The sequence below is a fragment of the Vipera berus genome, assembly GCF_964194415.1.
Source record: "Vipera berus genome assembly, chromosome: 1".
Classification (NCBI taxonomy): Eukaryota; Metazoa; Chordata; class Lepidosauria; order Squamata; family Viperidae; genus Vipera; species Vipera berus.
In genome coordinates this window covers 43327050-43339469 of record NC_138202.1, presented here as the reverse complement: position 1 = coordinate 43339469, position 12420 = coordinate 43327050, and the positions used below count along the sequence as shown (strand labels likewise).

At 39.9% G+C, this 12420-nt stretch overlaps 1 protein-coding gene across 1 annotated transcript in view; it reads right to left on the bottom strand.

Moving 5' to 3' along the window:
• The window catches only part of RPS6KA5 (ribosomal protein S6 kinase A5), a 43926-nt gene that overhangs the window by 30311 nt on the left and 1195 nt on the right, over positions 1-12420 (bottom strand). Inside the window, exons 2-3 of the mRNA XM_081331264.1 lie at positions 5400-5471; positions 3353-3571 (exon numbers count right to left, since the gene is read on the bottom strand). Coding sequence (XP_081187390.1) covers positions 3353-3571; positions 5400-5471 — 291 coding nt within the window. The remainder of the gene's footprint in view (positions 1-3352; positions 3572-5399; positions 5472-12420) is intronic.

Sequence of the window (12420 nt, the reverse complement as noted above, 5' to 3'; positions counted from 1 at the left end):
TAGTAGCAAAGACAGATTGATTAAGTCTAATAGAAGGCAGAGGACTGTATCAGGGAAATTTGCTGGGTGGACCTTTTAGCGTTTGCGTTTGCGGAAGTAGCATATAACAACGCTATACATAGTAGTACGGGGTTTTCCCCTTTCAAAGTGGTTATGGGTAACGATTTTGTCCCCATCCCCGAATGCAGCCCAGGGCACGAGGATCCCTGTCAGCCACAGGAATGGATGAGGCAGATTGAGGGGGCCTGGGGTGCGGTGAGAAAAGCATTGGAGCGGGCTGCGATAACGAATAAGGAGCAGGCTGATAAGAAACGAAGAGTGTTCGCAGTCCCGAAGGTGGGGGACCTGGTCTACCTGTCTACTAAGTACCTGCGTAGCCAGGTTCCCTGTAAAAAGCTGGGGCCTAAATACGTCGGACCATTCCGGGTGGTACAGGTAATTAACCCCGTAACAGTACGGCTACGGCTACCGAAGATCTTAGGCAAACTTCACCCAGTGTTCCATAGCAGCCTACTGAAGCCTGCCACCACAGCCTCAACGGCAGTGGGGGAGGGTGGGCCTGGACCCACTCATAACGACCATTATGAGGTCCAAGAGATCCTTGACTCCAGAGTTCGTAGGGGGGGTGTCCAATACCTAATCAGGTGGAAGGGATATCCTGTGGAGGAAGCGACATGGGTAAGGGATGCAGATGTACATGCTCCCCGGTTGCTGCGGGCATTCCACCGACTGCACCCTGATAAGCCAAGGGGAGGACGGGGGAACACCGCGGACTGGGTGGATGATTGCTTACCTCTTATGTCTTCCCCTGCAGGAGGGGCCCTGGTAGGAGGGGCGGCATGTCGCGCCCCGTGGGCGCAACGCCCAGCGGCGCCACGGACGCGACATTCACCTGGTACCTGGCACCGGACCGAGAGAGCACCCCAACGGCTGCGGCAGCAACGACGGCCGGCTGACATCCGCCCTTCCCCTCTTGTGCACGCCGAGCCGGCTGGAGCTTCTACGGTGGCCTCGCAGGGTCCTAGGCCCCGCCTCCCTTGCCTGCCGGCTACGGTGGCCTCGCAGGGTCCTAGGCCCAGCCTCCCTTGCCTGCCGGCTACGGTGGCCTCGCAGGCTCCTGGGCCTACACCAGCTGTTGATTTGGCCTTCGCGGCGTTGGCGGACGGGGCCCACGGCAGCGGAGGCCGTTTCCCATACAAGAGGACTGGGGGTTCGCCAGCTTTGCATAGGGACAGCAAACGGCAGGGTGAAGGTGTATTTGGTTGCCGGGTCCAGGGACGGGTGTGGGGGTGGCGTCGAGCGGCGTCGGGACGAGCGTGCGCAAGGGGGTTCCGCTGGGAGGGGGAGGGTGATGGGTGGCGGGCGTGTCGCAAAGGGAGTTGCTTGGGAGAAGCGGGGGTTAAGTAGGGGATGGGCGGAGGTGGGTGCAACCGGGTGGGGCGTGGGTGTGTACCTGCAATGTGTATTTAACAGCGTTGGATGCAGGTAGCAGCCAACGCTGGCTTTGTTCCGTTTGGAGATCGTTTGCTTTTGCTCATTAAACCGTTTTGGAAAACTCAGCTTTCGTCCCGGTTGCTTGATTCTCCTGCTCTCCGGACGAGGTTTGAGACCAGACTTTTGTAGTCTGGATGTGATATTGACTGTCTAGAACAGGGGTGTCAAACTCAATTTCATTGAGGGCCGCATCAGCATTGCGGTTGCCCTCAGGGGGCCGGATGGGTATGGCCAGGGTGGGCGTGGCCTACTGGGTGGGCGTGGCTAGAGTGCGTATGGCCTACTGGGTGGGCGTGGCTAGCTCTACATCGTTCGCATCAAGGGTGCCTATGGGGACCTGGGCAGGAGTGGGACAGATCTGAAGGTCTCTGGCAGAAGGAGGGTCTCTGGGCCAGGGCAGCAGGGGCCGTTCCCTCACTGTTTCCAGGATGGCTTCGCAGGCCACATGAAACCACTTCGCGGGCCAGATCCGGCCCCCGGGCCTTGTGTTTGACATGTCTGGTCTAGAAAGATTTTAAAGGAGCCAAGTTGGTAAGTGAGGGTCTCTGAGGGGAGATGATATAAGCAAGCACTTATGGCTATGTTGTAAATGATATGGGGAGAATGTCCCGAGTCTAATGACTGAACAAAAATAGAAAAGGAATACTTTATGGCCCATGAGAAGGACAGACTCTTGTGACTCTCTTATTGTAGAGCAGAAAGTAAATACTATATGACCTCCTCCTCTCCCCCACTCTAAATTGCCACACCCTGTCTCATCATTAAGGAGACTGATCTGGAGGTCTACCTTAGGACCAGAAAGCTTGCCTTATACCCCTGCATGATTCAGTTAACCATGGACAAGGAAAACAATAAGTGTTGCAGAATTGCAGATGTTTGATTTCACATTAGAAATTAAACGAAAGATATGCTAAAACTTCAATTTACTGGACTTCAATGCAATGAGCATTGCATACAACATTTTTGCTGCGATTTACTTACTGTACAGGATTTGATGCTATCATACTAGTGATACAAAAGCTTACAAATCTATTTGATTCAACGAACATTCTTGAATACAGGTAGTAATTGACTTACAACCAGTGTCCATTCAAAGTTACAATGATGCTGAAAAATACCCTTACACTTAAAACTATCACAGCATTCTTGCAGTTACACGATCTAAATTTGGGCGCTTGTATTTATGACGGTTGCAGAAACCAGGGGTCACATGATTGCCATTTGTGACCTTCTCAGGGGGCTTTCAAGAAGCAAAGTCAATGGGGGAAGCCAGATTTGTTTAATGGCTGTGGATTCACTTAACGACCATGACAAAAAGATCATAAAATCAGGTATGACTCACTTAATGACCACATTGCTTAGCAGTCCAAATTATAGTCATACTACTTATAATAAGACATCTCTCCCCAAGTTCACCTACTAAAATAAAGTTGTTTATTTTAAGATGGATAGCAATGTTACCCAACACAGTTGAGAAGTTATGTATACTCCTGCCAATTGACAATTCATTCAATAAATGTACTCTAACATAATCAGCTACATTTTGTTTCATTCAAGTGCTGGGCTTTTTGGTGATAAAACAAGTTGCACAAATAATTATTTAACACAATCAATGGCAGACTGGATGGATGGTTCTCAAAGGGAAAAATATGCATAAATGTATTCTTTGATTCTCATAGACCGATGTAGATCAGAGTTTGATGCACAATTCTTTGTGGTAACTGTTCTGTTGTGTATATCTGAATCACATACCATTACAAGGGAGGGAGGGAGGAGCTAATTTCTTAACTGGAACAGCAAATGAAAATAGACCTTATTTTTTTCCTTTCTTCAATGGTTCTTTCCTTTTTACACTTACCTAAGATGAGATGAAGTTTTGTATCTGTCTGGAAAGCGTAATGCAAAGTGACCAAAAATGGAGACAGTCGAATGTGTTCTAGTACTTGTCGTTCAGTCTTTGTATGTTCAGTTGTTTTGGATTTTTGAATTATTGTTGCCTTTTTTAATACCTTCATTGCATACAATTTGCCAGCATCATGACCACTGATTTTCCTCACCAGAAATACCTTTCCATAAGCTAAAACCAAAAATATTACACAGGTGTAAAATAGTAATAGCCAACCCTCCATCATAATTCCACCTCCACAGCACAGAGTGCTCAAATCAAGCTACTTTCAAACTAACAAACTTAACATAAATCTTTAAACCCAATGCCATTTGTTTATCTTCTTGATTTGATTAACACATAAAATATTATTTTAAGAAAGTTATGCCCCCAAAGAAATGTAAAATCCTAATCTTTAGCAAGAGTCTAAGGAGAAGAAAGCTATCAGAGTTAAAATGGAGCAACTGAAAAACAAGAAAATAAGCATACTAGTAGGCTTATAAAGGTAATAAAAATAAATCTCAAAACAGTATCAACTGTATAGATCAAATCAACCTACTTGATTTGGATTTCATAATTACTCTTTTTATTTAGTACAATCATATCCACCTTTAAAAGTAAATCTGCTTTAGAGAAATCTGCTCCTACCCTTTATCTAAGGTACACATTTGAACATTAGACACACCAATTCCTCTTCCTCCCTTTCTGAACCCACCAGTGGCTAATTCAACATGTCTTGGAAAAGCAGACGCATAAGCATTTTTTAAGAAAACATGTATTTTCTAGATGCTCTTTGAATGTTTTCCTCTTGTAGCTACTTTTGCTTTTAATACCTCATGGGATGACAATAAAATAAAGTAGTTGAACAGAATTTGACTATGCATAGGATAATTCAATATTGCTTTACTAGTTTGCATGTAGTTTCAGATTTGAATAATTATACTAATTCAGCTGCCACATGTCTATTTAGAAAGAAATCCCCGCGTTCACTGCGATTTACTTTGAGCATTGCAAGCACAGAAGATTTAGAACTTGTCATATTTTAATTGCCCTGTACACCGCCCTGAGTCCCTCGGGAGAAGGGCGGTATATAAATCTAATAAATAAATAAAAAAAATAAACTTTAACTGAAGTACCAAAGGCACAAATCCCAGTCAGGTTTTTAGATTATTTAAATCTGCAAGAGGAATGGCAACAGATCAAACCAGAAGGCTGAGAAGCAAAGAAGCACAAGACTGTAGGAAAACACTTCTTGAGAATAGTTCAGTCACTGTTGCTCCTGATTAGACCAATTCTGAATTGAACAACTGTACTCCAACCGCATTATGGCAGAGACTTGAAATATGGACTATAAAACTAAGTACATGGAAATGATCCAGTGCTGAAAACAACAATTATAGTCATCTGTTTCTATTACCACTTGTCTGGAATGTTCTTCGTGACTCTTTGAATTGAATCAGTCTTTGCAGTCATGATTTTGAAGCTATTTCAGCCTTTCCAAAATGGGTTTGGGTTGCCTGAAATGCTCTCGGAAGTGTTGGAATTGGAGTGGGGAGACCCAGTACCTCTAACCCAGGTGTCCCCAACCCCCGGTCCATGGACTGGTACCGGGCCGCAGCATGCCAGCAACCGGTCCACCCAAACAAGCAAAACCCCATCCATGGGATACAGGCAGCACACAAAACCACGCACTCTCCGGTCTGTGGAGAGTAGAGACCTCTACTCTAACCAACCTTCATTTATGGAAGCTCGTTGGGTTATGGAAAACTAGAAGGAAGGAGCAAAATTTACCCTGTCGTGAGCTCCTAACTGAAAGGAAGAACGCAAACTAATAAATAATAAAGAAATTCTACTTATTTCCCTGCCTGGTTGTTTTAGTTGGGAAGAAACTTTGATCTATTGATACCTCTAACTACCTACCCCAGCCACTCAAAATATTTATCTCTAAAATAGAATTTTATTTGGTGAATGCTTTAAGAAGTACATTTATGCTTTATTAGCAATATAAAATAATGCATACCTCCTGTCCCAAGAATTTTCAGGAGTTCAAAGTTCTCAATGCCCACCTTCTCTGTGTGGCCTGTTAAGTTTGCTAACAAAAAATATATATCCAATGTCAACATTACATACACCAACAAGCAAACATATAGTAATATAAATTACATGGTATCCATGATTAAGATTTCTCCATTATTCATATAATACTTATAGCACAGTTGTCACTAAAGTGTTGTTGTATTCAGGTTTCCATGTATATAACACAGTGAATATAATTTTATTTAAAGTGTATAGAATAGAATTCCTTATTGGCCAAGTGTGGGTTGGATACACAATGAATTTGTCTCCTGTGCATAAGCTCTCAGTGTACATACAAGTAATAGTGATAATTATGATCATAAACAACATGAAAATACATTCATCATAAATCGTAAAATACAACACTTCATCATAAATCATAAGATGCAACATTTAATGACAGTCATAGAGTACTAGCTAAGCAAACAACAGAAATCATACCAGGATACTAAAAAACAATATAAATTGTAAGATACAAGCAACAAACGTATAGTCATAAAAAGATAAGGATAGGTAATAGGAAAGATGAGGAGTATCACAGTAATACTAAGCAGTTTGACAGTGTTGTAAGAATTAATTATTAAGCAGAGTGACAGCAAGGGGGGAAAAACTGTCCTTATGTCTAGTTGTTCTGGTGTGCAATGCCCTATAGCAGGGGTGTCAAACTGCCGGCCCGTGGGTAGGATGCGTCGTGCCAAAACCGCGCCCATCCCATTGCTGGCAATGGAAAAAGGCACAATATGTCGCAACACGTCACGTGACATTGCGAGTTTGACGTTGTGAAGGGTCTGTAGATATTTTCACAGCTCTCTTTCTTGCTCGTGCAGTATAGAGGTCCTCAATGGAAGGCAGGCAGATAGCAACTGTTTTTTCTGCAGTTCCATCTATTCTTTGAAGTCTATGTCTGTCTTGTTTGGTTGACGTTCTAAACAGTTATAGAGGTGTAAATGACACTCTCAATAATTCCTTTGTAGAACTGTATCAGCTGCTCATTAGGCAGTTTGAGCTTTCTGAGTTGGTGCAGGAAGAACATTCTTTGTTGTGCTTGTTTGATGTTAGGCATCCATTTGAAATCTTGAAATATTATAGAACTTAGAAACTTGAAGGTCTCTACTGTTGATACTGTGTTGTCTAGTATTGTAAGAGGTGGTAGTATAGTAGGGTTTCTCCTAAAATCTACTATCATTTCTACAGTTTTGAGTGTGTTCAGTTCAAGATTGTTCTGGCTGCACCACAAGGCTAGTTGTTCAACCTTCCTTCTGTATGCCTATTTGTCGTTTTCTCTAATAAGGCCAAACACTGTTATATCATCTGCAAACTTCAATACTTTAACAGAGGGATCTTTTGAGACGCAGTCATTGATATAGAGAGAGAAGTGGAGGGGAGGAGGGAAGATCCTGTGCTAATTGTACAGGTATCTGATGCGATTTTGCCTAGCTTCACTTGCTGCTTCCTGTCTGTTAGAAAGCTTGATCCACTTACAGGTGTGGTCAGGCATGGCTAGCTGATTTAGTTTAGTGAAAAGAATATCTGGAATGATGGTATTGAATGCTGAGCTGAAATCTACAAAAAGGACCCTTGCATAGGTCTTTGGAGATTCAAGATGTGGCAGGATATAGTGCAGAGCCGTATTAACAGCATCATCTGCTGATCTATTTGCTCGGTAGGCAAACTGCAAGGGGTCTAAAAGCGGATCCGTGGTAAGTTTTCAGGTGGGCCAGCGCTAACCTTTCAAAGGTTTTCATAACTGCAGATGTCAGAGCAACTGGTCTGTAGTCATTCAGTTTTATGATGGATGGTTTCTTCAGCACTGGGATGATAGTAGAACATTTGAAGCAAGAAGGAACATAGCACATCTCTAGTGATTTATTAAAGATGCAGGTGAAGATGGGGGCCAATTGGTCAGCACAAGCTTTCAAGCAAGGAGTTTTGTCTGGGCCTGGTGCTTTTCCAGGCTTTTGTCTGTGAAATAGACCATGCACATCATTTTCTGTGATCACCAGAGGTGAGGGACCCAAGGGGATGGGGTCAGTTGTAGGAGGTATGGCTGTTGTTGGTGTATCTGAGATGGAGTGGTAGAGATAGTGACAGTGGTTTCCTCTCAGTAAAACACATTCAGGTCATCTGCCAGTTGTCTATTTCCTTCAGCATGGAAAGGAAGCTTGCTGTAATCAGTAATATTTTTGAGAGTTTCCCACATAACTGCTGGTTCATTTGTTGAGAACTGATTTCTTAGCTTTTCAGAGTAGCTTCTTTTTGCTGCTCTGATCTCTCTTGTTAATACATTTCTGGCCTGGTTGTATAACATTCTATCTTTTTTCCTGTAGGCTTCCTCTTTGGCACGACGTAGTTGCTTGAGTTTAGCTGTGAACCAAGGCTTATTGTTACTGTACATTCGCAAGTTCCTGGTTGGCACACATATGTCTTCACAAAAATTAACACATGATGTTACAGAATCTGTGAGTTCATCCAAGTCTGCAGAAGTATGTTCGAAAACTTTCCAGTCAGTGCAGTCAAAGCAAGCCTCTAGCTTTAGCTTTGCCTCCTCAGTCCAAGACTTCACTGATTTAATTGTTGGTTATAGTTTTTTATAATGAGAAAATGAATTATTCCATCTCAACTAATCATTTCAAAGTGTTGTATGAATATTATAACATACTAGTTAAGGTATAACAATAAAAATAGCTGCTGCACATGTCCTCTTGTTGGTAAACTTTCCCCAAAATTGTAATTTTATGAAATAAATAACATTAAAAATTTATTTTTATTTATTTATGTAATTATTTATTTCATTTCATTTCTATGCTGTCCATCTCATTGATACAATGACACTGGGCAGTTTAACAATATAATGAAAAGTAAAAAGTACTAAAAACAAATTAGAAAAGTTGGATTAAAAGTTAAAAAACCGAGATGATGGTTAACCTAGGGGTAGGATCTTTTTTACCTGGTCAGCCATCCCCAACATAGCAGAAAAGTAGAGAAGTGTAAAAAAGTGTCCGGACAGCCTATGTGAACAATACAGTATGCTATGTCCCATCACTGCTATGATACTGAAGAATTGCTTACAGGCCCAGATTCCTTTGATCTCTTTTCAAGTATAGGTTCCTAAGCATCTTCACCATAAAAATATGCATCTGATGGAAAGAATAAATTAAAAGGAGATGTTCTCTCAAATACCCTGGAATATTAGGGCAAAGCTAGTATTCAGAAACCTATTGGCATCCAGTTAAGACACCAAAAGACAACTATTATATAAGCGTAATTTCTCTCATCCACTAACATCTTGGCAACTGCAATTTGTATGTGCAATTTCCATATCATTTCAAATATAGCTTCATTTAGACCAGTAGTCTAACTGCAAGTCAGAAGGATAAGCCACTGTTGCCAGGATTCAGTTCATAAATTCTGAATCAATTATGATTATATACCACAACATTTTCAGTAATTGGATCAATCGCCTTTCTGCATGTAGCAAAATTCTATGTAGGTTTATGTACATACATCATTTGAAGTCAATACATTAAGCCTCTACTAAACTGAAGCAGCTAATATTGGTCTATCTGAAGAGCATTATCTATTCAAAAAGATTCTCATGTATGTTAAACTGAAATAAATATTTTTAAATTGACTTATATTTAATTTTCAGTGCAAAGTATATGGTACAATTATAGTACAATATTATGCTTGTCATTTTATGCAGATCAATATGATTTAAAAAAAACCCAAAAAACAAAGATACAATTGAGCCTTGTTATGCACTGAATAGCACATTTGTTCTATTTACCATAACTATACAAGTTGTTCATCAATAAGCTATTATGAGCTACTTGGAAAACCTGCTATATCAGATCATAAAAACAAATACTATAAGTTATATTTAACATTTCATCTTCTTGTAGCATCACAAAGAAACAGAAAAATGAGAACAAAATATTTCAATATTGCATATAAAAATATTGAAGATACATTCTGTAATCCACAACATACTTTAGCTACTAAAATGAGCAACATTTATAAAATGAAGGCATCTGCATCTTATATTCATTTAATTGGAACTTAGATAATATGTTAACCATAATTAATAAAACTCATGCAGATAGAAATACCTTTGAAGAACTTCTAAAGAGAAACATGAATCTGGAAATGATGAAATTATTCTGTTTCAAAAGTGATACATCATATGACAGCCCTACTAGATGTGTTTATAGCTATCTTCAACTTGATTTCAAATATCCTTTGGAGACAAGACGATTTAACTGATTAACATACTTTTTTATTTCAACAGTTGCAAAAATCCTTTAATAAAACAGCTTTTATAGAAAACTAATTTTTAAAATGATGTAACAGATTGCACATCAGTTTTCCTTAATATGTCATATATATTACCTCTACTTCTAAGGAAGTATCAGATACCAGTTAGCTTCCATGCGCGATTCAAGGTGGTGCATGTCACTTTTAAAGTACTGATGGTTCCAGACTTGGATGTCTGTGGAACCACTTTCTCTCAATAACATCTGCTTGCCCAATAAGATCAAGAAGGGTAGGCTTACTCCAGGTCATAGTCCAAGAGACCACCATGAGGAAAGGACCTTGAAACATGCATTTTCAGTTGCAATTCCACTCATCTTGAAGAACATGCCATCAGACATCAGAATAGCCCCTTCCCTCCTGTCCCTAAGATATAAAATTGTATACACTAGGATTTGTATTTGAATCTAATTATTTTACTACTTCAGCTGACTCATTCCTGAATTCTTTATTATTGCACTTTATAAAATTCTTATAGACATTAGAAAAGAAACAAAAATGGCATTCAGAATAATTAGGAAAATGGAATAGCTGCCCTACAAGGAAAGACTACAGCATCTTTGAACTTTATCAAAGAATAAAAAATAGTAAGGGGAGACATGATAGAGATATACAAATTTATGCATGGCATAAACAATGGGAATGGACAGAAGAATATATTCCACTGAAACTAAATGCAGACAGATTCAGAACTAGCAGAATAAATGTTTACATAGCACACATGCTTTAGGATTCCATGCAAATTGTTGTGGTAGTAGTAGCATATTTGCACAATTTTAAAAGGGGATTGGATATGTTCATAGATGATCAGGCTATTAATGACTATGAATATTGGCTTTTTACTACCTTCCAAATCATGGGAAACATGCCTTATATATTCACTGCTGAGAAGTAAAAGCATAGGAGTGCCAGTACCCTCTAGTGAGCCTTGTGAGCTTGTAAATGTATTCAGGTGGACTCTGTGGGATTGTTATAAGAGGGGTCTTCCTTTTATTTTTAAAGAACAAGAATTAAAAGCATATACAAAAAGTCACTTAATACAGGTGGGAATTTAAAGAAAGGAAATAATTAATTGCATAGCATACTATAAATCATTTTTTTACCAGAATTATAATGTAAAAATAATATGCAAAATGACCAAGGTGATAAATAATAAATACAGCAATTGTTTTGAGCAATACAAGAACCAGAAAAATCTAGAAATACACAGGTCTTTTGGTAATTAGCTTGATAATTACCAAAATAATTAAAATAATTACAAAAAGTAAAGTTAAAACAATGTAGTCGCATTGCCTCCTATAAATGTCATCCTAACCATGTAGGGGGAATTAGTATGTTGTCAACTTTCCAATGCATTGAGTTTACTTTCTCCTCACAGTTTCATCATCTAAATCATTTTTGTCTCATCCACCAAAGCCATATTGTCAACACTATCTGCTAGCTCTATGTAACTGCTAAACTTTTGTTGTTTGGAAATATAGCATTGTGAGCAACTGTCCAAAATATGGACTTTTGCCAGAATTAGCTGGGTAAAACAGTACATGTTAACACTTTTGTATCTTGCCGGCGTCAACTTCCCATCGGCCCATGCGCTCCCACAGAGAGGGTCTCCTCAGGGTGCCGTCGGTCAGGGAGTGCCGGCTGGCGGCCAAGGGGAGAGCATTCTCTGTGGGCGCGCCTGCCCTCTGGAATCAGCTGCTTGTGGAGCTCCGGATGGCTCCCGACCTTCGCCCTTTTCGCCGTGACCTGAAAACTTGGTTATTCGAGCTTGCCGGCCTGGACTGAGGGATTGGGGTTTTAAATTTCATAATTTAATTTATTTTGTTTGGGGCTGAATTTAATTTAATCTATTTTTAACTTTTGCATGCTATTATTTTAATTGCCCCGTACACCGCCCTGAGTCCCTCGGGAGAAGGGCGGTCTATAAATCTAATAAATAAATAAATAAATAAATCTTACTATTATCAGTCTCCAGAAATTATACAACTGACATTAGCCAGGAATTTATTAAAACATGAACTCTGGCCAAAATGCAGAACCGTTATTGGTTCTTGCATAAGTTTTATATTATTTTGTTTGGGGCTGAATTTAATTTAATCTATTTTTAACTTTTGCATGCTATTATTTTAATTGCCCCGTACACCGCCCTGAGTCCCTCGGGAGAAGGGCGGTCTATAAATCTAATAAATAAATAAATAAATAAATCTTACTATTATCAGTCTCCAGAAATTATACAACTGACATTAGCCAGGAATTTATTAAAACATGAACTCTGGCCAAAATGCAGAACCGTTATTGGTTCTCGCATAAGTTTTATATTATTTTGTTTGGGGCTGAATTTAATTTAATCTATTTTTAACTTTTGTATGTTATTATTTTAATTGCCCCGTACACCGCCCCGGCCTGAGTCCCTCAGGAGAAGGGCGGTCTATAAATCTAATAAATAAATAAATAAATAAATCTTACTATATCAAGTCTCCAGAAATTATACAAACTGACATTAGCCAGGAATTTATTAAAACATGAACTCTGGCCAAAATGCAGAACCGTTATTGGTTCTTGCATAAGTTTTATATTTTTTAGTCGTGCATCAGCCCCTTCCAGACATGTGCAAGTGGAGAATCTAGTGGTTTCCTTGGCTGGAAAAACGGATG